At 55.3% G+C, this 26272-nt stretch overlaps 1 protein-coding gene across 7 annotated transcripts in view; it reads left to right on the plus strand.

Annotated features, from left to right (window-relative positions):
* esr2a (estrogen receptor 2a) overlaps nucleotides 1-26272 on the plus strand; it is a 178041-nt gene that overhangs the window by 81730 nt on the left and 70039 nt on the right. For 6 of the 7 annotated variants that reach the window (XM_052015195.1, XM_052015235.1, XM_052015184.1 and 3 more), the window contains exons 2-4: nucleotides 2717-3211; nucleotides 7240-7403; nucleotides 20275-20391. In XM_052015195.1, the coding sequence (XP_051871155.1) occupies nucleotides 2717-3211; nucleotides 7240-7403; nucleotides 20275-20391 (776 nt within the window). Of the gene's footprint in view, nucleotides 1-51; nucleotides 116-2716; nucleotides 3212-7239; nucleotides 7404-20274; nucleotides 20392-26272 lie in introns of those variants that run through there. The other variant, XM_052015204.1, reaches the window with a different exon arrangement.

The following is a 26272-nucleotide window of genomic DNA, read 5'->3' on the forward strand; positions in this document are numbered from 1 at the left end:
GTGTCTTGTAGGAAAGGCCCTGGGGTGTCACTCACCAGAGGATACCTGCCGTCTTACCTGCCCAACTGGTCCAGTTGAGTTTCTGGTTAATGGTGACCTCCAAGTTGTTGATTTGGTAATTGGTTTATTATTGTCAAATGTACCAAGGGCTTTGTGTGCCATCCAGACAGATCGTTCCATACATAAGTACATTGATGTAGCAAAATCAATGCAGAATGCAGAATATTGTGTTACAGTCACAGAGAAGGTGCAGTGCAGGCAGACAGTAAGGTGCAAGGACCATGATGAGGTAGATTGTGAGGTCAAGAGTTCATACTTATTGTACAAGAGGTCTGTTCAAGAGTCTGATAACAGCGGGATAGAAGCTGTCCTTGAGCCTGGCGGTACGTGCTTTCAATCTTTTGTATCTTCTGCCCGATGGGAGGGAGGAGGAGAGAGAATGTCCGGGGTGGGAGGGGTCTTTGATTATGTTGGCTGCTTTCCCGAGGCGGTGGGAAGTGTAGTCGGGGTCCATGGAAGGGAGTGACACACACAAAATGCAGGAGGAACTCAGCGAGTCAGGCAGCATCTATGGAGGGAAATTAACAGTTGACATTTCGGGTCGAGGCCCTTCATCAGGAATCCGGTCCTGAATGAGGGTGTCAACCCAAAACGTTGACTGTTTGTTTCCCTTCATAGGTGCTGCCTGACCCGCTGAGTTCCTCCTGCATTTTGTGTGTGTCGCTCCAGATTCCAGCATCTGCAGAATCTCTTGTGTGTCCAAGGAGGGGAGGCTGGTTTCCATGATGCGCTGGGCTGTGTCCACAACTCTCTGCGGTTTCTTGTGGTCCTGGGCAGAGCAGTTGTCATACCAAGCCGTGATGCATCCGGATAGGATGCTTTCTATGGTGCATGTAAAAATTGGTGAGAGTCATCGGGGACATGCTGAATTTCCCTCGTCTGAGGAAGTGGAGGTGCTGGTATGGGATTCGGCACTGGGAATGCCACTGAGTGTGAAAGGAAGTTCATAAGATCATAGAACACAGAACAGTACAGCACAATACAGGCCCTTCAGCCCACAATGTTGTGCCAACCTTTAAACCTTGCCTAAGACTATCTAACCCCTTCCCCCCACATATCCCTCTATTTTAAATTCCTCCATATGCTTATCTAGCAACCTCTTGAATTTGACCAATGTACCTGCCTCCACCACCGACCCAGGCAGCGCATTCCATGCCCCAACCACTCTCACTCTCTGGGTAAAAAACCTCCCTCTGATATCTCCCTTGAACTTCCCACCCATTACTTTAAAGCCATGCCCTCTTGTATTGAGCATTGGTGCCCTGGGAAAGAGGCGCTGGCTGTCCACTCTATCTATTCCTCTGAATATTTTGTACACCTCTATCATGTCTCCCCTCATCCTCCTCCTCTCCAAAGATTAAAGCCCTAGCTCCCTTAGTCTCTCCTCATAAACTGTCTCTTGTTGGACGTGGTCGATGTGGGGAGAACAAAATGGGATTAGTGCAGGGCCAGTGTATATGGGTGGTTGGTGGTCAGTGCGCTGAAAGACCTGACCCAGTGCTGTATGACTGAGTACAGCCCTGTTTTATTCCTTGTAACCTAACCTAACCATTTTGTAATAGTATGGACAATCCCTTCCATGCTGATTGGGGTAGTTGTGGCCAAGGCTCTGCTCAGGGCTAACCAAGTCAGGGAGCCAATCAGCTCCCACACAACACCACCACCATCTTCTTCAGAGGTTAAGGAGGTTCGACTTGTCACTGAACACTCTAACACACTTCTACAGATGTGCTGTTGGAAGTATCCTGACTGGTCTGGGATGGCAATTCGAATGCGCAGGAATTCAAGAAGCTGCAGAGAGTAGTGGACTCAGCCCAATACATCACGGGAACATCCCTCCCCACCATCGGGAGTATCTACAGGAGGTGCTGCCTCAAGAAGGCAACATCCATCATCAAAGATCCCCACCATCCGGGCCGTGCCACCTTCTCATGGCTCCCATCGGGCAGGAGGTACAGAAGCCTGAAGTCCCACACCAGCAGGTTCAGGAACAGCTACTTCCCTTAGGGCAGGCACGGTAGTGTAGCGGTTAGTGTAACACTTTACAGTGCCAGCAACCCGGGTTCAAATCCGGCCACTGTCTGTAAGGAGTTTGTACGTTCTCCCTGTGTCTGCGTGGGTTTCCTCCGGGTGCTCCGGTTTCCTCCCACATTCCAAAGACGTACGGGTTAGGAAGTTGTGGGCATGCTATGTTGGCGCTGGAAGCGTGGCGACACTTGCGGGCTGCCCCCAGAACACTCTACGCAAAAGATGCGTTTCACTGTGTGTTTTGATGTACATGTGACTAATAAAGATATCTTATCAACCATTCGGTTCTTGTACCAACCTGCACAACGCTAATCACTACCTCAGTGTAGAAACACTGAGACCACTTTGATCACTTTGCACTAAATTGGACTTTGTTGCTTTTTATTTGTTCTAATTGTGTTCTTTCTTGTAAAAATTGTGTACAATTGATGTTTATGTTTTTCTTGTGAGTGCTGCTTATCTGATGCTCTGTGCCTGTGATGCTGCTGCAAGTAAGTTTTCCGTTGCACCTGTGCACACATGTGCAGATGACAATAAACTGGACTCGACTTCCATTTCTGGACCTTGGGAGGGGTGGAAAGGCTGTGAATGCGATTCCCATTTTAATGTTCTGCTCTTTGCTTCCCAGCGAGAAGACGCAATGGTTCTTTGAGCGGCGATCTCCCAACAAGTTCCTACTGCGCGGGGGCTGTGGGGCAGGCATGGCCTCTTCCCCAACAAAGGAGTCTCCGCAGCTGCCCGAAAGGCAAGAATTCAGGGCCGAGGCGGTGGACGGTGACATGAAGAACTCCCCCCCGGAGTCACAGCCACAGTACAGCAGCATGCTGCCCAGTCTGGGTGAACACGGCACTGTCTGCATCCCTACGCCGTACATGGAGAACAGGCACGAATTTCCCACACTGGCGTTCTACAGCCCATCCATCCTGGGTTACAGTGTGCCCAGCGAGGCTAGTGGGACTGACAGCACCTTCGTGAGGCAAAGTTTGAGTCCCTCAGTATATTGGTCCTCCTCTGGACACATGTCTCCCCTCACCCTCCACTGCCAGCAGCCCATCATGTACACGGATCCTCCTCAGAGTCCCTGGTGTGATCCAAGACCAGGGGAACAACAACTGCCCAACAGGTAAGGGGAGAGCTTTCCGCATGTGATCCTCGCTGAGCTACGACTCCTTTCCGAAGATGTTGCTGGGATCCGAGGGCCTGAGGTACAGGGAGAGGTTGGGCAGGGGAGCACTTTGTTCACTGGAGTGTGGGAGACCAAGGGGCGACCTTACGGAGGTGTACAAAATCATGAGGGGCACAGATAGGGTGAATGCACTCAGTCTGTTTCCCAGGGTTGGGGAACCAGTAACTAGAGCGCATGGGCTTAAGATGAAAGGGGAGAGATTTAATAGGAACTTGAGGCACAAATTTTTCACACAAGGGGTGGTGTGTATGTGGAACGAGCTGCCAGAGGAAGTGGTAGAGGCAGGTACAATAACGTCTAAAAGACATTTGGACAAGAAAGGTTTTGAGGGATGTGGGCCCAACACAAGCAAATGGGACTGGCTTAGATGGGAATCTTGCTCGGCATGGATGAGTTGGGCCGAAGGACCTGTTTCCTTGCTGATTTGCTCAGACGGGATGATTCATCACACCTTCGTCAGTCTCAACCACCCCTTTCTCCGAGACCTCGTCCAGCCCGCTGAGAGGTCAGCCCCTCTCTGGTTTCAGCTCCTTCATACCCTCCTGGATCTGCTGGCTGCAGGGGACCCCCAGTTCTCCAACAGTCGCGGACCATCCCACTGACCATCCAGGGGACCCCCAGCTCTCCAACAGTCGCAGACCATCCTACTGACCATCCAGGGGACCCCCAGCTCTCCAACAATCACAGACCGTCCCACTAGCTTGCGGTCAGTCACCACTCACACCCAGCCACTCCCGGGGGGTTGCCATGGGTGACGGCTCCTCTGTACTCAACTCAAAACAAGGATCTGGTGAAGGAGATCCAGATCTGCCTCCCACACCTCTCCAACTCTTCCTTTCATAGTGTCTCTGAAACCCTTCCATTCCATGCTCTCCGCACCGTCCCATCACACACTCCCGGGGTCAGACACAGGGTGAAGCTCCCTCTGCACCGTCCCGTCACACACTCCCGGGGTCAGACACAGAGTGAAGCTCCCTCCGCACCGTCCCATCACACACTCCCGGGGTCAGACACAGAGTGAAGCTCCCTCCGCACCATCCCATCACACACTCCCGGGGTCAGACACAGAGTAAAGCTCCCTCCGCACCGTCCCATCACACACTCCCGGGGTCAGACACAGAGTAAAGCTCCCTCCGCACCGTCCCATCACACACTCCCGGGGTCAGACACAGAGTGAAGCTCCCTCCGCACCGTCCCATCACACACTCCCGGGGTCAGACACAGAGTAAAGCTCCCTCCGCACCGTCCCATCACACACTCCCGGGGTCAGACACAGAGTAAAGCTCCCTCCACACCGTCCCATCACACACTCCTGAGGTTAGACACAGAGTGAAGCTCCCTCCACACCGTCCCATCACACACTCCCGGGGTCAGACACAGAGTGAAGCTCCCTCCACACCGTCCCGTCACACACTCCCGGGGTCAGACACAGAGTAAAGCTCCCTCCGTCCTGTCCCATCACACACTCCCAGGGTCAGACACAGGGTGAAGCTCCCTCTACACCATTCCATCACACACTCCTGAGGTTAGACACAGAGTGAAGCTCCCTCCGTCCCGTCCCATCACACATTCCGGATAAGTCTATTGCCTGGTTTCTGGGTGTGCCTTCCCCTGGGCTGATCCTGACAGAGAGCGGAGTTTCTGCTTGTGGTTGTGCTCTGGGTGGCTTTGCCCATGCATCCCCCCGTGTCCTGCCTCAGTCTTCAGAGAAGCCCCTGAGCCACAGCTTGAGGAGTGGACTGAGACCTGATCGAGCTGGTGAAGACGTACTGTGACTGTCTCCACCGCCTCCCCTGCCCATGTTTAGTGTGAAAGTCCTCGGTGTAAGTGTGTGATCAATGGCCGTGTGGAAGCTGTGACCAGGGCTACTCATTCACGTTGGAACTGTGCTCCCTTCCAGTAGTGAACCTTGGCGATCATTGGAACAGTTTGAAAGATGTTGCTGTGTGACGCCGGCAGAGATTTGTAGAACATTAAGACCCAAAGATCCACAATCCAGCAGTGTGGGCGACTGGACCGAGACTTAACCCCTTAAAGACCTTTCCTCTTGCTCTCAGCCCCAGTAATTGAGGTTTCCCTGGGATGTTTGAATTCAGGAGTGCCTAGTGGGCGGCATGTTCTGCCATCCCTCAGTGTCCTTGAGAAGGTCATGGGGCAGCTTGAATAGGGCTGGTTAGACCATGCCACATGGTGTGGGTGGGGCTCCCTCCCGCGTGTAGGCGGGGCACTCCTCCTTGAGTGGGAGGGGCTCCCCTGTGTGTGGGCGGGGCACTCCTCCTTGAGTGGGAGGGGCTCCCCTGTGTGTGGGCGGGGCACTCCCCCCCCCAACCCCATGAGTGGGAGGGACGCAGGTGTTAAATGGGTTGGGCTCCTCCGTGAGTGAGTAGGGCAGCACCCATTGAGTGGGAAGGGCACCCAGTGAGTGGGGGGACGCGTGGGTTACATGGGACCATTCAGATACCGTGCTAGGGGATGAATCAGAGCCGACCAGTGCAGGAGAGCTAGAGTTCCCTCGTTTTTGGGATTTGCCACCTGTTCCCGACACTAGCCCTGTGTGTTGGTGTTGGTATTGGTTTATTATTGTCACTTGTACCGAGGTACAGTGAAAAGCTTGTCTTACAAACCGATCGTACAGGTCAATTCATTACACAGTGCAGTTACATTGGGTTAGTATAGAGTGCATTGATGTAGTACAGGTAAAAACAGTAACAGTACAGAGTAAAGTGTCACAGCTACAGAGAAAGTGCAGTGCAATAAGGTGCAAGGTCACAACAAGGTAGATCGTGAGGTCAGAGTCCATCTCATTGTATAAGGGAACCATTCAATAGTCTTATCACAGTGGGGTAGAAGCTGTCCTTAAGTCTGGTGGTACGTGCCTTCAGGCTCCTGTATCTTCTACCTGATGGAAGAGAAGAGAAGAGAGAATGTCCCGGGTGGGTAGGGTCTTTGATTATGCTGGCTGCTTCACCAAGACAGCGAGAGTCCAAGGAGGGGAGGCTGGTGTCCATGATGTGCTGGGCTGTGTCCACAACTCTCCGCAGCTTCTTGCGGTCCTGGGCAGAGCAGTTGCTCTACCAAGCCGTGATGCATCCAGATAGGATGCTTTCTGTGGTGCATCTGTAAAAGTTGGTGAGAGTCAAAGGGGGCAAACCAAATTTCTTTAGCCTCCTGAGGAAGTAGAGGCGCTCACAACCTCAGCACCGTTGTTCGCGACCCGTGTGTTGCTGCCTGTCCCGGACATCAGCCCCGTGTGTTGCCGCCTGTCCCCAACACCAGCCCTGGGTGTTGCCGCCTGTCCCCGACTCCAGTCTGCATGTTGCCACCTGTTCCCAGACACCAGCTCCGGGTGTTGCTGCGTCAGTGCCTGCTGTGTTTGTCCAGCTCCAGGAACAGGCCAGAGGTGTGTCAGAAGGACTGGAGCCAGCTCGATGCCAGACCATCGGGAGGGTGTCCTTTCCCGGTGTCCCTCAGGAGCCCTGGTTTCCAATGATCCAGCAGCTTTCCAGATGCAGGGCCTTGACCTGGAAGGTCGACTGTCCATCCCCCCCACCCCCACCACTAATTCCCCTACTATGCAAAAATCTATCTAACTGTGCCTTAAATATAGTTAATGAGGTAGCCTCTACTGCTTCCCCGGGCAGAGAATTCCACAGATCCATTACTCTCTGGGAAAAGCAGTTCCTCCTCATCACCGTCCTAAATCTATTCCCCCGAATCTTGAGGGATACGGGCCAATCACGGACAAATGGGACAAGCCTAGATGGGAATCTTGATGGACCTGGACAGTTGGGCCAAAGGGCCTGTTTCTCTGCTCTATGACTCAGAGAATTCCACAGATTCACTACTCTCTGGGAAAATGTCATCTCTGTCCTAAATCTTCTCCCCTGAATCCTGAGGCTGAGACCCCTGGTTCTGCGGCATGCTGTAAAAAGTGGGAGTGCAGGTCATTTGTTTTTTGTCCGCAGGGAAGGTTTGAAGAAGAAGCTGTCATCGCCGGGCTCGGCCAACGGCGTGTGCAATAGGCGCGATGCACACTTCTGCGCCGTCTGCAACGACTTTGCCTCTGGATATCACTATGGAGTCTGGTCCTGTGAGGGGTGCAAGGCTTTCTTCAAACGGAGCATCCAAGGTGGGTTCCCAGTGCACTGCGGGAGGGTGGGGGGCAGTACTGAGGGAGGGGGTACTGAGGGAGGGTCACACTGTGGGAGGGGTGGTACGGAGTGTGCACTCCATTGGATGGCTGATTTAATGGTAAAAGTCTAAAAGAGCGGTGTTGGAGAACTTTGCAAGGTAGAGCAGTGGCTGGGACGGCTTCTCTTCGAGAGAGGTCTGTGTTTCCTTAGTGTTGGGAGCTGTGGGAGCTGTGGGAGCGGCAGTGGCTGGCGAGTTGCCAGGGTTCACTTTGAACTTTGAGGGAGCTGGGACTGATTTCATCTGGTTCGTGCTATCGATTGGCTTTCTCCCATCGGAGAACTTGGCGCAGGGTGCCTGGGTGAAGAGCTTCTCAGCGACTCCTGGACTTCCGTGCGGCAGAAGGAATGGTGGACTCGGCTGCCGGTGGTCGTTTCGCTGCGTGCGGGAGGGACGGCGCTGGAGTTTCCAGCTCACAGACTGCATATCAGGAGACGTCTCCCACCTTTACTTTCACTGGACTGCTCTTTGTGGATTTGATTAATGTGTAGCTGTTTATCGGACAGGCAGTGAGTTTTTGAAATTCTAACTGCGTAGGAACTAAACATGGCTGCCTGTGCTTCGGGAGTGACGCAGCCTCGGTCCTACGCAGCCGTCGCTGGTCCTGGAGGCGTGGCTACTGAGAAGACGTCGCCCTTCAGACTGTTGACTTTGAAAAATGCAGTTTGCTGCTTTGTGCCTCCCTCGATCGGGCTGAGCGATGGCTTACGGGCCATGTCTGTGACAGTGGGGGGCAGGGCTGGTGTCGTCGCGGTCACCAGAATATTTGGTAGACTGGTGTTTGTACCGCGATCTGAGAAGGAGGTGTCCTTGGCCTTGGGCAGGGGGCTGACGTCGGGGGAGGTCTTCGTGCCGGTGGAGCCGGCGGGGGCCCCCGTGCAGCGGGTCGTCCTTTCCGATGTTTTTCCCCATATCCCTGACGAGGCCCTCCTCCCTCACCTGTGCCCTCTGGGCGAGGTGCGGTCGAGCATCACCCCGATGTTGCTCAAGCCGGCCGTACCTGGCTTCGAGAACGTGTACTCCTTCAAGCGCTCGCTGCTTATGCAGTCGGCGCGGGGCGGGGATGCCGAGGGGCAGTTCCAGGTCCTGTACGAGGGGCAGAACTACAGAGTGTTCGGGGCCACCGGCTGTCCGTGGTGTCACGTGTGCAAGGCGTTCAGGCACGTCCGTCGGCATTGCCCTGGCCGCCAGGCTGCCGGTTCCGCTTCGACGGCGCGGGGGGCTACCGCTGACGCTCCTGCCGTGGCCCCTCCCCCCGCCGTTCCTGCCCCGCTGTCCCTCCCCCCGCTGCCCCTCCTGTGTCGGTTGTGGTGGGGGGTGGGGATGAGTGCGGTGCGGACGGTGGGGAGGGGTGGACTCCTGTCGTGGGTAGGAAGGCACGGTGGAAGAAGGGGCACCTTCGGGCCTCACCCCTGGAGGGGCGGGAGCCGACGGCCTCCTCTGGTCCAGACCCGGGGGTCCCTGGGGTCTCCGGGGTTCAGCGGGTGCCAGGGGAGGTCGAGGGGGAGGAGGCGATGCCGGGGGCCAAGGTTTCCTCTGCAATGGAGGTCACCGTGCCTCCGCACCCCAGCGGACTGAAGCGGCGCCGGAACGTGTCCGAGGGGTCGGAGGGACCGGGGTCGCCCGAGAGGAGGGAATTACCCCCGGGGAAGGCCGTGTGCTCGGGGGGTGAGCCCCCGGAGCTGGAGGGAGACGACTCGGCTTCTGTTGGGGTCGCGTCCCCCGAGTCGGAGGGCAGTGCCGCGGTGCGGGGGCTGTCGGAGGAGAGGACCCACCCTCGGTCGAGACCGCGCGCTCGGAGTGCGCACCCGCCGGGGAGGGGGTCGGCCCCGCTGAGGGCCCCACGGAACCGGGGTCGCCTGAGGGAAGGGTGCCGGCCGGGGCGGTGGTCTCCTGGCTCGTGGCCGCCATCGAGGCCAGGAGTCCCGAGAGGGTGCGCTCCGCCCCCGTGTCTGAGGGGGGTGGGGTTGCCCCCGGGTCACCAGCCTGCTCAGTGGCGCGGAGCGAGGGTGCCCTAGTGAGTGGGGAGGGCGGGGACCCTCCTAGTGCTGCTGGCAGGGGGGAGACCGGGGTGTGGCGGCGGGAGAGGCCCCGTCGACCCGCATCCTCCGTTCGAGCTCCGCGAAGGCCTGCGAGCCGCCCGTCCGGGGGAGGGCGGTGACGGTGTGCGGGGGTCCGGTCCCGCCCCACCTTGGGGCCGAGGTCCGGCTGGGCTCCCGGACCCGGGGGTGGTGGAGTGTCCTCCGGGTGCCGGGCCTGGGGGTGGGGTCGCCCCCGGGGCGGGACTGCTGGAGAGGGCTCTGGCCCGGCTTGGGGCGGGCGTGTTGCCCGGTGGCGGTGACTGCCCGGAGGATGACGAGAGCTTGGGGTGCGGCGGTGGGGGCGAGGGGGATTCCTTCGACGCCGAGCTGGAGGACTACCTCGTCCCAGGCGCCACGTCACAGCCCGTCACCGTGGAGGAGATCCGGGAGTTCCTGGAGGAAACCCGGGGTTGGCAGCACAGGGACGAGCTGGCCGCCTCCAGCTGGGCGGATCTGCCGGGAGTCGTGCGTTCTATCCACGACATCCTCGAGCGGGGGGGGGGGGGGCATCAGCGTTGGACCAGAAAGAGAGGCGCAGGTTCAACAACCCGCTGAAGGTTCTGGCGGCTAGGTGTAGGGTGCGGGGGAGCTCGGCGGGGAGCCCCGCTCCTTCCACCTGTAGTGTGGATGAGGGGAGTGTACTGTAGCTGTCATGAGGGTCACCGTCACCAGCCTGAATATCAATGGCGGCAGGGGGTCTCTCCGCAGGTTCCACCACCTCTCGGTCTTGCGGGACGGGAGGTACACGGTGAGCTTCCTGCAGGAGACCCACACCGTTCCGGGAGACGAGTCCGCCTGGCTCCTGGTGTGGCGCGGTGGGGGGGGGGGGGTCTACATGAGTCACCTCAGCTCCACTTCGAGCGGGGTGGCGTTCTTGTTGGCCCCGACCATCCAGCCGGAGATTTTGCAGGTTCGGGAACTGGTGCCGGGCCGTCTGCTTCATCTGGCCGTGCGCTTGGACGGCGTGCCGTTGCACTTCGTCAACGTGTACGCCCCCGAGCTCGGCCCGACGCAAGCGCGCCTTTTTCGGGAGGTGTCCGCCCTGGTGGGCTCCTTCAATCGGGGCGAGTGTGTCATCCTCGGGGGTGACTTCAACTGTACCCTCGGGGAGAGGGATCTCTCCGGGCCCCAATGCAGCCGCACAGATGTGCCTGGTGGGATCTGGTGGGATCCTTCGACCTAGTTGACGTCTGGAGGAACCTTCATCCGGACTCCCGCTCTTTCTCACGGAGGTCCAGGGGAGGAGGGGGTTCCCGGTTTGATCGGATATACGTGTCCAAGGTGCACGTCTCCTGCGTGTCGGCGGCCTCCATGCGGCCGGTGGTGTGCTCAGACCACCGCCTGGTGTGGGTGGCACTCAGTCCGCTGCCCGCGAGGGGGGGTCCGCGAACTGGCACTTCAACAACCGGCTGCTGGACGACCGGTGATTCCGGGATTGGTTCCGCCTGTTTTGGGAGGCTTGGCGGGAGGAGCTGAAGGGCTTCTCCTCCCTGAGGCTCTGGTGGGACGTGGGCAAGGCCCACGTCCATCTCTTCTGCCAGGAGTATGCGCGGGGGGCGACCAAGGGGCGGGTGTCCGAGATCGAACGGCTCGAGAGGTCCAGATGCTGCGGGATCTGGACCACGCCTCACTATTCTTCTATTCTCTGGAGCGCTGGCGAGGTGTCCGCAGGCAGCTCGTGGAGCTGCTGGCGGAGGATGGGTCCTCGGTCGCGGATCGGGCGGGAATCGTCCGGGCAGTCCGCACTTTTTACGCAGCTCTGCTCTCGCCGGATCCGTCCAGCGAGGAGGCGTGCGCGACTCTCTGGGAGGGTCTGCCGTGAGTCAGCCCCGAGGCTGTCGAGCGGCTGGAGGCTCCCCTGAGTCTGGAGGAGCTGACCGGCGCCCTGGACCAGCTGCGGCGGGGCAAGGCTCCGGGGCTGGACGGGCTGACGGTCGAGTTCCTCCGGGCTTTTTGGGACGCCCTGGGGGTAGACTACGCGAGGGTGCTGGGGGACAGCCTGGCGACGGGCGAGATGCCCCTCTCTTGGCGCAGGGCGGTCGTAGTCCTGCTGCCCAAGAAGGGGGATCTGCGCAGTCTGCGGAACTGGCGCCCGGTGTCTCTCCTCTGCTCCAAGTACAAGGTGTTCGCCCGGGCAATGGCCAATCGTCTGGGCTCCGTGCTGGCCCAGGTGGTCCACCCGGACCAGTCGTACACGGTCCCGGGCCAGTCCATCCAGGACAACGTCCACCTCGTCCGGGACCTACTGTACCTGTGCCGGGAGGCCGGGGTGTCGGCCGCCTTCCTCTCCCTCGATCAGGAGAAGGCGTTCGACAGGGTGGATCACGGGTACCTGTTCGGGACTCTGCGCGCATTCGGGCTCGGGCCACACTTCGTGGCCCGCGTCCGGCTGCTGTACGCCGCCGCGGAGACCCGGCAGACCTGCGGAGGATGCACGAGTGCCAGCGGGTCTACTCGGCCGCGTCCTCTGCCAGGATCAACTGGGCGAAGTGTTCGGGTCTGCTGGTGGGTCCGTGGCAGGTGGACTCCCTGCCGGAAGGGTTGCGGCCCTTCGAGTGGAGCACCAAGCACCTCCTCTACCTGGGGGTCTACCTGTCCCCGGCCGAGGAGCCCTGGCCGGCGAACTGGCAGGAGTTGGGAGCGAAAGTCTCCACCCGGCTGGGGTGCTGGTCGGGGCTGCTCCGGGCGATCTCGTACCGGGGCAGGGCACTGGTCATCAACCAGCTGGTGGCCTCCATGCTGTGGTACCGGCTGGCCATGCCTGTGCCGCCCAACGTCTTCGTCGCCACCACCCAGAGGTGGTTGACGGACTTCTCCTGGGGCGGCCGGAGGCACTGGGTCTCCGCGGCGGTCCTGAGTCTGCCGATGGCGGAGGGGTGTCAGTCGCTGGTGTGCGTGCGCACCCGGCTGGCGGCCCTCCGCCTTTGGGCGCTGCAGAGATACCTGTACACCGAGCACCCCCCGCGGTGGCACGCGCTGGCCACCTACTTCCTCCGCCGGGGACGCTGCCTCTGGGAGGGGGCGCATCTCCCGGTGGCGGGCGTTGGCCGTGCTGCTCTACAGGAGCTGCCCGGGTTCTACCGAGATCTGATGCGGGTGTGGGGCGCGGTTTCGTGTGGCGAGTGTGTGGCTGCTTCCCCTCCCGTCGCCTGCCGCGACGGGGGGCTCCTGGCCGTGCCGGCCCCCGCCCTGCTGGAGTTGCTGGTTGGGCCCAGGGCCCGGCGTCTCTCACGGGAGGAGGCCCAGCACAACCTGAGCCGCCTGGAGGACACGCCGACTGTGCCATTCCGCGAGGCGGTTCTTGTACAGGCTGCTCCTGCACACCTTTCACTTCCTCACCCTGGTCTGCCGGCTGGACACGCCATGGCGGTCCATCTTGCCAGCGGGCGGTGAGGGGTGTCCCCGGTGGAGGTTTCTCTATGCGGGAGTCCTTCCGCTGTACATCGGGGACCTGGGGTGGAGGGTGTTGCACCGGGCCGTGCCATGCAACCGTTTTCTGAGCCGGTTCACTGACACCCCGGCCACCTGTCACTTCTGCAGCCGGGAGGAGACGGTGTACCACGCGTACGCGGAGTGGGAGAAGTTGCAGCCCCTCTTCGCGTACCTGAGGGGGCTGCTCTTTAAGTTCTGGCTGCACTTCAGCCCGGCGCTGTTGGTTTACGGGCACCCGGTGCGGCGCGGGGCGGGCCGCGCGGAGGATCTCCTGGTGGGTCTTCTGCTGGGCCTGGCTGAGCTGGCCATCCACAGGATGTGGCAGCGGGCGGCCTAGGGTTCCGGCCGGTCCGCCTGCCTGCCCGTCTTCCGTGCTTATGTGCATGCGCGGGTGTCTTTGGAACAGGAGCACGCCGTCTCCACGGGCACCCTGGCCGAGTTCCGTGCTCGGTGAGCCCCTCAGGGGATCGCGTGTGTTGTGGACGGTTCCACTGCGATTTTGATCTGAAGTGTTGCGTATTGTGGTAGCGGGCGTAGTGCTGCATGTGTGTTGCGCGGGTATTAGTTTGCTTAGTTGTTTCTTTCTGTATTAGCTGTACTGTATTTGATATCGGTTGTTTTTTGTAGTGCTTTTAGCGAATAAACGTTTTGTAAAAAGAAAAAGGGGTTTCCTCCCTTAGGGAGTGGTGAATCCGGAATTCTTCACTCCAGAGAGTGGAGTCGGGGAATATGTTCCAGGGAATATATTTCAAAAGACTGTCAGACATGAAGCTACAGGGGAGTCGAGGGCTGTGGGGAGACCAGGAAAGTGACGTTAAGATCAAGTTTGGATCAGAAGCTATGTCATGAATGGTGGGGCAGACTGAGGGGTCGACTCCTGTTTCTTCTGTCCTTGTATGATCCGGGGATCTGCATTGTCAGTGAGCAGACGTTGGGAAATTACACAATTGTGAAAATATGTCCCAGTGTTGATTAACAGAGTGAGTGTACCACTGGGAGTGCTGCTCACCATCGATATACCCACCGCCGTCACTGAAGTCAGACCATTCACTCAGGTACAACACTCAGAACAAATAACAACTACTCCACAGCTGACCCATTTTGTCCACCCCCACCCCCACCCCATCCCAACCCTACCCCCATCCCCCACCCACCCCCTGCCCCCACCCCACCCCACCCACCATCATGTGGACGGAATTTGAGAAAACCCACTTTAACTGCCACACATGCACTCGGTCGGAAAAATAATGAATAGATTACTTCTGACGGAATTTCAGTCTCCGTGTCTATGGCAACCACGAGCTGTTGTGAAATGGTCTCAGTGCTACAGGTGAACTTTTTCCACAACTAGTAGTTGAAGAAACAACCTTTCAAAATGACTTAATTGTGGTCAGCCCTCACTGCCCCCACACATTCAATCTCATCCCAATTTACCAGGAGTGGCTCAGTCCCCGTGTAACTTTATTCAGGGTGAGGGTCACTCCCTGTGTAACTGTACAGAGTCACTGTTTATTCAGGGTGAGGGTCACTTGCTGTGTAACTGTACAGAGTCACTGTTTATTCAGGGTGAGGGTCACTCCCTGTGTAACTGTACAGAGTCACTGTTTATTCAGGGTGAGGGTCACTTGCTGTGTAACTGTACAGAGTCACTGTTTATTCAGGGTGAGGGTCACTGTGTAACTGTACAGAGTCACTGTTTATTCAGGGTGAGGGTCACACACAGTGTAACTGTGGAGACAATGGGTTCCAGGGATAATTGGTGGTGGAATTGGATTGTTCTGTGAGCTGACCTGCACTTGATGGGAAGAATGGCCTCCTTTCCATGAGGAAGTTTGGACATTTACAACAGCAGGTGCTGTGGATGGAGGAGGCCATTTGGCCCTTCCTGCTGCCTCATCCTGTCATGTCTGACCTTTAAACCCTTTCCCTACAGTAAAGCCATGTTCCTCAGTTCCCGCCAAGTGCAGTAAACAGCCGACCTCTGCGCTGAACGTACCCAGCGACTGACCCCCCGCTGCCCTCGGCCTTGCAGGTGAACCCATCACAAAGGGCGTTCAGAGCTTCTCGGCAGCTGTGGGGAGGTGGAGACAGTTTCCGGTCACTGACCGCCCATCCAACCAGGAGGTTCCCTCATCCGGCTGAGGAATGGTCATCGGCCTCACCTGCTGACTCTGCTTCTCTCTCCGCAGATGCTGCCTGACCTGAGTATCTCGAGCTTTCTTTTTATTTCAGATTTCCAGCATCTGCAGGCTTTTGCTTTTGTGTAGGTCCATTAATAGAACACAGAACAGTACAGCACAATACAGGCCCTTCGGCCCACAATGTTGTGCCGACCTTTAAACCTTGCCCAAGACTATCTAACCCCTTCCCCCCACATATCCCCCTATTTTAAATTCCTCCATATGCTTATCCAGTAATCTCCTGAATTTGACCAATGTACCTGCCTCCACCACCGCCCCAGGCAGCGCATTCCACGCCCCAACCACTCTCTGGGTGAAAAACCTCCCTCTGATATCTCCCTTGAACTTCCCACCCATTACTTTAAAGCCATGCCCTCTTGTATTGAGCACTGGTGCCCTGGGAAAGAGGCGCTGGCTGTCCACTCTATCTATTCCTCTTAATATTTTGTACACCTCTATCATGTCTCCCCTCATCCTCCTCCTCTCCAAAGATTAAAGCCCTAGCTCCCTTAGTTTCTCCTTATAATCCATACTCTCTAATCCAGGCAGCATCCTAGTAAATCTCCTCTGCACCCTCTCCAACGCCTCCACATCCTTCCTATAATGAGGCGACCAGAACTGGACACAGTACTCTAAGTGTGGCCTAACCAGAGTTTTGTAGAGCTGCATTATTACCTCGCAGCTCTTAAACTCGATCCCTCGACTTATGAAAGTTAACATCCCATAAGCTTTCTTAACTACCCTATCCACCTGTGAGGCAATGTTGGAGCATTCAGTCTGATTGTAGACTCTTACAGCACGGAGGTAGGCCCTTCGGCCCACCTCATCCATGCTAACCCTGATGCCGATCTGCACTAATCCCGTTTTCCTGCATCAGGCCCGTACCCCTCTACGACCTTCCAACCCAAGTACCTGTCCAAATGCCTTTTAAACATTGCGATTGTACCTGCCTCCACCATCTCCTCTGCCAGCTGGTAATCATAATTTTATAAACCTCTGAGTTCAGCCCTCAGCCTCCGACATTCCAGTGAGAACAAACTCAGTCTCTCCTTATGACCACAGCCCTCTGCTCCAGGCAACAACTTGGTGAACCTCTCCTGCACTCTCTCCGTCGCTCCCACGTCCCTCCTGTGGAGTGGGGACCAGAACTGTCCACAATGCTCCAAGTGCTGTCTCACCAACCTTTTGTACAGATGCACCAACGTTGCAACGCCTTGTCCTATGAAGGGAGCAAACTGCCCTCTCCATCTGACTCCCCACTTTCAGAGAGCCGTAACCTTGCACCCCAAGGGCTCTCTGTACATCTCTCTGTACGTCCCTCCTCTTCACTCTCTATGACCTACCAGAATTTGACTCCCCAAAGTGCATTCCTTCACAGTTGTCTGGATTAATTTCCAGCTGTCAACTGCTCTGTCCAACTTTCCAGCTGGTCTACGTCCTGCTGTATCTTTTGGACAAGCTTCTTCGTTATCTACTGCTCCATGAATTCTTGTGTTGTCTGCAGACTTTCTAATCAGACCCCTTGCATATGCTCATCCAAGTCATTTCTATAACATTACAAACCAACAGCAAAGGTGCCAGCACCGATCTCTGCGGTACACCACTTGTTACAGATCTGCAGTCGGTGAAGCAACCTTCCACTGCTCCCCTCTGCTCACATCACCCAGAATCTGCGAAGCATTTTGCCAATGCGCCTTGGATCCCTTGTTCCTTAACCTTCTGGACCAGCCTACTGTGTGGGACATAGAGAGGGAACAAAACAGGCCCTTCAGCCCACCATGTCTGTGCCGACCATGATGCCAATCTAACTAATCCTGTCTGCCTGCACGTGGTCCACATCCCTCCATTCCCTGCCTGTCCATGTGTTGGTCTAAATACCTCCTAACCTAAACACTGCGATCGTATCTGCTTCCATCCCCACCCCTGGCAGCCCGTTCCAGGCACCCACCACTCTCTGTGTGTTTTAAAAACAACTTGCTCCACACATCTCCTTTAAACTTTCCCCCTCTCACTTTAAACCTACTCCCTCTAGTGTTTGACATTTCCACCCTGGGAAAAAGACTCCGACTGTCTGCTCTATCTATGTCTCTCCTAATTTTATAAACCTCTATCAGGTCTCCCCTCAGCCTCTGCCGCTCCAGAGAAAACAACCCAAGTTTGTCCAACCTCTCCTTATAACTCACACCCTCTAATCCAGGCAGCATCCTTGTCAAACTTTGTCAAAAGCCTTAATGAAGTCCACATAGACAACATCTACCATCCTGCCTTCATCCCTGGTTATCTCCTTCAAACAAACTCATTGGTATCGGTTTATTATTGTCACTTGTACCGAGGTCCAGTGAAAAACCTGTCTTACAAACCGATCGTACAGATCAATTCATTACACAGTGCAGTTACATTGGGTTAGTACAGAGTGCATTGATTTAGTACAGGTAAAAACAATAACAGTACAGAGTAAAGTGTCACAGCTACAGAGAAAGTGCAGTGCAATAAGGTGCAAGGTCACAACAAGGTAGATCCTGAGGTCAAGAGTCCATCTCATCGCATGACAACCGCTCAATAGGCTTATCACAGTGGGGTAGATTTGTGAGACGTGATCTCCCCCGCACTAAAACCGTGCTGACTCATCATCAGTCCCTGCCTTTCCAACTGAGCATAAATCCTGTCCCTCAGAACTCTCTCCACCAACGTCCCTCCCGCCAATGTAGGACCCCCCGGCCTGTAGTTTCCAGGCTTATCCCCACTGCCCTTGTGAACAAGGGGACAACATTCACTCTCCTCCAGTGTTCTGGTAAACGGGAAATAAGTCATGACACTTTATTTTCAACTTCTGAACTTTTAGTTGGGAGGAAGAACCCTGAGCAAAGAGTTTGATGTGTTTGGGGTTTCCTTTGGACTTTTGGGTACCTGTACCATTCCACAGTTTTGCGCCCATCATGGTGTTTATAGATGTATGTATTGTTACCACGTGTACTGTTCACTCTGTGAGCTTCACATTAGCAAGGAATTTCATTGCACCCTGGTGTATATGATAAACTGATCTAAATCTGTTTTTGACTATACACTGATCTACTCCCCCGCACCCCCCCCCAGTGGCCAGTGTCTGAAATGACAGCGTGACTGGGATAAGTTGACATTGGGCATTCCCATTTTAAAAGTGGAGATGAGCATTTTATAGAGTCATAGAGCAACACAGCACGGATACAGGCCCTTTAGCCCAACCAGTCCATGCCGACCATGGTGCCCACCCAGATAGTCCCAATTCCCTGCGTTCGGCCCATATCCCTCCAAGCCCTGCCCCTCCATGTACCTATCCAAGTGCTTCTTAAGTGATCCTGTTGTCCCTGCCTCACCCACTTCCTCTGGCAGCTCGTTCCATACACTCACCACCCTCTGTGTGAAAAAGTTGCCCCTCAGGTCCCTTTTAAATCTCTCTCCTCTCACCGTAAACTTATTCCCCCTAGTTTTGGACTCCCCTACGCTGGGGGAAAGACTGTGGCCATCAATACCATGTAATAAAAAGTTTTTTATGGAATTGACCCAGAGGAAGATACTTGAAGTGTGTGTGTGGTCAAGGAGTAATTAACACAAGGGGCAGAGCAGGTGGGGGCAGGGTCTGAAGCGCAGTGTGCGCTGACAAGTGTAAGCAACAATTCTTCTGGGCCTTTCACAACCTCAGGCTACCTCAGTGTCACTGAAGTACCCACACCGGTGTAATGTTGGAAACGGAGCGGTTTCTTGTCCGCAGAGAGATCGGTGGAGTGGATGGGAGTGGATAAATCTCGGCACGGGCAGTGTAACGTTTTTCAATAGTCAAAGTCCAATCGCTGGAAGGGGACAGAGGGAGTCTGCTTGCCTCCATCTGCCCACAGTAGTGCAGCGGTTAAGGTGCAGGGCTGGTGTCTGGGAGCTCAACATCTGATCTTGAGATGAGAGTTCAAATCCCGCCACAGCAGTTTGGGGGCATTTAAATTTGGGTAATCAAATCTGGAGTCAGAAGTGTGGAGATTCTGAAATGTTCCATTGAGATGCAGAGGAAGCCATTCGACCCATCAGGTCCATGTTAGCACCCAGCAGAACAATCCCATAAGGTCCACTCTCCCTCCTTATTCCGCTGCACCACCTTCTCTTTCACACATGCTCATTAACTCCCCTATTGATTTCTTTTTGCCATTTACCTGCACGGTAGTGTAGAATCAGCGTGGTGGTGTAGCGGTCAGCGTAACGCTATTACAGCGCCAGCGACCCGGGTTCAACTCCGGCAACTGTCTGCAAGGAGTTTGTGTGTTCTCCCCGTGTCTGCGTGGGTTTCCTCCGGGTGCTCCGGTTTCCTCCCGCATTCCAAAGACGTACGGGTTAGGAAGTTGTGGGCATGCTATGTTGGCGCCGGAAGCGTGGCGACACTTGTGGGCTGCCCCCAGAACACTCTACGCAAAAGATGCATCTTACTGTGTGTTTCGATGTACGTGTGAGTGATAAAGAGATCTTATCTTATCTTACCTACATTTGGTGTCATCCACAACCCCACATGTCTTTGGGATGTGGGAGGAAACCAGAGAACCCATGGGAAACCCACGGTTACAGGGACAATGTGCCTGCCCACCCAGAGGTTTAGAGTAAGTGGTGAGGGGTTCAGAAGGGATCGGAGGAGGAGATTTTTCCCCTCGGGGGGGCTGGAATATGGAACGCACTGCCTGAGGGGGTGGTGGAGGCAGAGACATTTAAGAAGTACCTAGATGAACACTTGAATCACCAAGGTGGAGAAGGGTACGGTCTAAATGCTGGGATTAGTGTGGTTAGGTACGCAATGGGCCGAAAGGGCTGTTTTTGTGCTGTCTGACTCTATGACAATTTAGACACGATCCCTGCAGTCTGTGATTTGGACACGCTCCCTTACTCCTCTTCCAAGAGTGGGTTGAGCTGGCTACCTGTTCTGTGCCAGTTTGCTGTTTGTGGGATCTTGCTGTGCGGAGCATTGGCTGCCCTCCTTCCCCGTGTTACATCGACGGCCGAGCTCCGGGACAAGGCCGGCTCTTGGCCGGAGAGCATTGCCGGGGAGAGTGACAGATCTCTTGCTCGATGGCTGACCACCCTTAAACTTGTTGTATGATTCCAGGACACAACGCCTACATCTGCCCGGCCACAAACCAGTGCACCATAGACAAGAACCGGCGGAAAAGCTGCCAAGCCTGCAGGCTGCGCAAGTGTTATGAAGTCGGGATGATGAAGTCAGGTGAGTGTGTGAGATGTTTGGCCCCACCGAGGGTGATGGGGCTTCGGAACACGGAGGCAAGTCCAGCTGGTGAGATGCTGGAGTGAATGGGCTTCAGCCTCCAGTGGAGACGATGCCAGGGTGACCTGAGCAGGGTTTACGGGGAGCTGGAGGTCGGGGAGGTGCAGACCATCGGGCAGATCCAACCGATGGGCCACACAGCAGTCACTCATCTCCAGTTGGGAGTTCAGGGACTTTCTGGGTGGGGAGAACATGGGGCTTCGTCCCAGTGGCTGTGGTCAGCAACAACGAGAGGAATGCTTTCAGACTGAAATTAGCTAAGTAGATGAGGGAGAAGGGAATGAAAGATGAGCTGGAGGGTGGAGGTAGGTCTGTGCGATGGGAGGAGATCCTTGCGGAATGTGACCACATCGGTAGAGCTAATCGTCCCGTCCCGTTCCAGAACTGCATTACCTTTGCTGCCTTGTGAACTTCATGTGGTCACGGCATGAGGGACAGCTACCAGTTTATTCAGGGTGAGGGGCACCCCCTGTGTAACTGTACAGAGTCACTGTTTATTCAGGGGGAGGGTCACTCACTGTGTAACTGTACAGGGATGGATGAGACGACTGTGGTGAGATCACCTCCTCCTGCATCCCTTTCTCCCTCTGCATTGTGCCTCTGTCAATCCATCTCCCTCACATGCTCTCACTCCCGGTCTGCCTGCCTCCCTCTCTGTCCGTCCCTCCCCAGAGCTGTTCCACCTCACAAAGACTTTCCCACTCCCTCTGGCCCAGCTGCACGTCCCCCGGTGCCTCTTCTGCAGGCAGCTCAAGGTGGTCTCCTGTGTTGGCAGTGGTAGAACAATGCAGGATGTTGTTGTCGTCCAGTTGCCCCCCCCCCCCCCCCCCCCCACCACACCTCACAGGCTGTGCCCCAACCCCCTCGCTCCTCCGGGGGCTGACAACAGCTTTGCTCAGGAGGTCAGCAGTGACCCTCCCCTGCTGCCGAGCTCTGTGTCTCTGCGTTGGAGGAAGTTGCTTTAACAGATGTTCTGCTCTAGTTGCAAACATCTGCTGAGCTGCTCCAAGCAGGCGAAGAGCAGAAGATGGATTGTGTCTCAGGCAGTGGCCAGGGATATTCAGTCGAGAACAGAGCCCCAGTCCGAGGCGCACGTTAACCAGTATTTTCCGAGAAGACAGTAATCCTTCACGTTGACAATCCTGTCTCGGGCACTCAGCTCGGAGATGATGTTTCCCCTGGCTGTGGATCCTGCTCCAGGGGTCACAATCTCTGAGTACAGGGTCGGACGTTTGGGACAGAGACAGTTAGAAACTTCTTCACCCAGAGGGTGGGTGAACCTCTCTTCAAAAATCATTCATCTCTCAAATTCTGTCAGTCTCTCCGGGAATTGAGGGCTGTGGCGATGATGCAGGAAAGGGTCATAGAATCCTTGAGTCATACAGCACAGGAACAGGCCCCTCTGTCCAAATGCTCCAAGATGCCCATCTGAACTGCTCCGATAGAACAGTACAGCACAGGAACAGGCCCTTCGGCCCACCATGTTGTGCTGAACTAATCAAACCAGTAATTAAATGTCTAACTAAACTAATCCCTTCTACCTACACAATGTTCCTCTCCTTCCATTCTCTGCACGTTCATGTGAATATCGAAGAGCCTCTCAAACCCCTCTATCGTATCTGCCTCCACCCCCACCCCTGGCAGTGCATTCCAAGCACCCACCGCTTTCTGTGTAAAATACTTACCCTGCACATCTCCTTTGAACTTTCCGCCTCTCACCTTAAGTGCAGTTGCCTGGGTTTGGCCCCTCTCCCTCTGATATGTTCCCATCCAATGTACCTGTCCGAGTGCCTTTTTATGGGTCGCTGATGTAACCGGTCAGGTGGTGAAGCATGCACGTAGGGCCGAATGGCCTCATCCTCCCTGGGTTCGTACACTCCCTCGACGCCTACAGATCTGTCGATCTCGGCGTTCGATATCCTCGATGGCTGGGGCTCCACAGCCGTACCGACCAACATCCTGCCCTGTCTGCTTGGTGCCAGAGGTCTGAGCCCTCACCCTGAGACTCTGCCCCCACCCCCCATCACCCTGCTTCTTTCCGGTCCCCCCCCCCACTCCATCTGCCTGGCACCCACACACCCCTCCCACTGGGTCGCCTCCCCCCCACTGTTCCCATCTGCCCTCCCCACCTCCCTTATCTGGTTCCATGGTCCACCTTCCTCTCCTATCAGGTCCCACCACCTGCAGCCCTGTGTCACCTCCACCCCTCACCCCCCAGCCCTCACTCTGTCTGGACCCACCTATCACCTGCCAGCTCCTGCCCCCTCCCACCTCTTTACACCGGCCACCTCCCCTCTTATCTTTGTCCTGATGAAGGGCCTCGACCCGAAACGTCGACTGTCCGCCTCCCTCCACAGATGCTGCCTGACCCGCTGAGTCCCTCCTGCACCTCGTTTATTGCTTGAGGAAGCAGCCACCCTGTCCGTCTCGTCGGAGGGAGGCTGAGGGGAGACCTGGTAGGAGTTTATAAAGTTGTGAGGGGCATAGATAGGGCAGACAGTCAGAACCTTTGTCCTGGGGTGGAGATGTCATACTGGAGTGTGTGGGTTTAAGGTGAGGAGGGGAAGTTTAAAGGAGATTTACGAGGCAAGGTTTTTATCCAGAGAGGGGTGGGTGTCTGGAATGGGCTGCTGGGGGAGGTGGTGGAGGCAGATTCAACAGCAATATTTAAGAGGCATTTAGATAGGCCCCTGAACAGGCAGGGAGTGGAGGGATACGGACCACGTGATGGTAGATGGGATTAGTTTGGATTGATATGGTCGGCACAGACACTGTGGGCTGAAGGGCCTGTTCCTGTGCTGTACTGTTGTATGTTCCATTTGTAGCTTGTACCCGGGGCTACAGTCGTGCAGTGGTTAACGTGTTAGTGCAACAGTGGGGAGGTCCCAGTGGGACAGTTCAGTAAATCACTGCTGAAACGGAACTTCCTCCTGAGTACCAGTGACCGTGCAGTCAGTGGCTGTCGAACGCAGCCTCACTCACCTCCTCACTTTGCTGAGGGAATCTGCCATCCCCATTGGTCCAGCTGAGATGGGACTCCGGACCCTCAGGGCGTCACAGAGCTGTGCAGCATAGAAACAGGCCTTTCAGCCCATCATATCCATGCCGACCTTTTTGCCCATTTTCCCGTATTAGGACCGTATCCTTCTACGCCTTGACTGCTTAAGTGTTGCTCGAGCTGCATCCATATTGTCTTTGATTCCAACCACCTCATCTGGCCACGTTCCAGATATAATACCATCAGATATGGAGCAGAATCAGGCCATTCAGCCCATCGAGTCTGCTCTGCCATTCAATCATGGCTGATTTATTTTTCAACTCCATTTCCTGCCTTCTCCTCGTAACCCTTAACCCCCTCACCGATCCTGAACCTATCGATCTCTGCCTTAAATGCACCCATTGACTTGGCCTCCACAGCCGTCTGCGGCAATGAATTCCACAGATTCACCACCCTTTGGCTGAAGAAATTCCTCTTCATCTCAGTTCGAAAGGGACGTCCTTTTATTCTGAGGCTGTGCCCTCTGGTCCTGGACTCTCCCACTGATGGAAACATCCTCTCCACATCCACTCTATCCAGGCCTCTCAATAACCAGGAGGTTTCAATGAGATCCCCCCTCATCCTTCTAAACTTCAGTGAGTACAGGCCCAGAGCCATCAAATGTTCTTCCTATGTTAAGCAACCACTCTCTGTGTAAAACAATTAGCTGAGACCACAGATCCCCTTTAAAACTCCTCCTTCTCCTACCCCTACCATGGGGAAAAAGACTGACCATCTACCCTATGTGTGCCTCTCACAATCTTCCACACTTCTATCAGCTCACCCCTCAGTCTCTTTTGCTCTCCGGAAAATAAACCCGGTCTATCCGATCTCTCTCTTTCACTAAAGTCCTCCCATCCAGCTACCAACTTAGGGACACTGGAGATGGTAGATGCTGGGATCTGGGAATTTCTGGAGGAACTCAGCAGGTCAGGCAGCATCTGTGGAGGCAGAGGGATAGCTGGTGTTCCGGGTTCAGGAGGAAGAACAACAACGTCCTTGTCCAACTATCAGGATGGGTCCTGAAGCAGGATTTTAATCCAAAACCAACCATCCCTCTTCCTCCACAGATGCTACCTGACCTGCTGGGTTTCTCCTGCAGGGTATCATTTGTTTAGTAGCCTCAAGATTCGGGGGAATAGATTTAGGACGGAGATAAGGAGGAACTGCATTTCCCAGAGAGTAGTGAATCTGTGGAATTCTCTGCCCAGGGAAGCAGTAGAGGCTACCTCATTAAATATATTTAAAGACGCAGTTAGATTTTTGCATAGTAGGGGAATTAAGGGTTATGGGGAAAAGGCAGGTAGGTGGATCTGAGTCCACGGCCAGATCAGCCATGATCTTATTGAGCAGGCTCGACGGGCCAGATGGCCGACTCCTGCTCCTATTTCTTATGTTCTTGGGTTGTTCACATTCTGGTGAGTCTCCTCTGCACTCTCTCCAGTGCAACCACATCCTTCCTATAGTGTGGTGACCAGAACTGCACACAGTGCTCCAAGTGTTGTCAGCAGGTCATTGTTCAAGGGGAGTTGAGGAAGGGCAGGAGACACTGACCTTGTTACTGTTGCCCATGTCACAGAGTTGTACAGCATGGAAACAGGCCCTTCGGCCCAACTCGTCCATGCCGACTGTGTTGCCCAGCGAGCTAGTCCCATCTGCCTGTGCTTGACCCAGAGCCCTCTAAACCTCTCCTATCCATGGACTTATCCAGATGGCTTTTAAATGTTGCTGATGTGCCCGCCTCAACCACTGTTTCTGGCAGCTCATTCCAAATACGCACGACCCTTTGTGTGAAGAAGCTGCACCCGATGTCCCTTGTAAATCTCTTGCCTCTGATCTTAAACCTCTGCCCTCTTGTTTTTAGCACCCCCCCCTCCCCCCGGGGAAAAGACTGTGTGCTTTCACCCTGTCTCTGCCCCTCATGATCTTATACACCTCTATCAGGTCACCACTCAATCTCCTACATTCCAGGGAATAAAGTCCTCGTCTACACAACCTCTCCTTGTAACTCAGGCCCCCAAGTCCGGGCAACGTCCTGGTCAATCCTTTCTGCACTCTGATCACAGGCTGCTCTGTCCAGTGGAACCAACTCAACCCTTCCAGGACCCCCCCACCGGAGAGTGTGATCTCGGGCACTTCCTGACGGGTGGTCCCAACAGTGATTTCTCAGCCTCCCGTCCCTTGTGATCTGTCCAGCTGGGTGTGAGTGTTTAGGGTCAGCGGGGAGACTTGATAGATCCCCCCGATCTTGTCATTGAATCAAAAAAATTGGTAAATGCCTGTATTATCATCACACAGCCCAGCACATCATGGAAACCAGCCTCCCCTCCACAGACTCTGTCTACGCTTCTCACTGCCTTGGTAAAGCAGCCAACATAATCAAAGGCCCCACCCACCCCGGACATTCCCACTTCTACCCTCTCCCATCGGGCAGAAGATACAGGAGCCTGAGGGCACGTACCTCCAGGCTCAAGGACAGCTTCTATCCCACTGTTATAAGACTATTGAACGGTTCCCTGGTACGATAAAATGGACTCTTGACCTCACAATCTACCTTGTTATGACTTTGCACCTTATTGTCTGCCTGTGCTGCACTTTCTCTGTCGCTGTTGTACTGTAACAATGCATTGCTGTAATGAATTGATCTGTATAGACGGTTTGCAAGACAAGTTTTTCACCGCACTTCAGTACAAGTGATAATAATAAATAAATAATAATAAACTTTGTTTTGCAAATTGTCCACACAGATCAGTTCATTGCACAGTGCATCGAGGTAGTACAAGG

The sequence above is a fragment of the Pristis pectinata genome, chromosome 1 (genome assembly GCF_009764475.1).
Source record: "Pristis pectinata isolate sPriPec2 chromosome 1, sPriPec2.1.pri, whole genome shotgun sequence".
Taxonomy (NCBI): Eukaryota; Metazoa; Chordata; class Chondrichthyes; order Rhinopristiformes; family Pristidae; genus Pristis; species Pristis pectinata.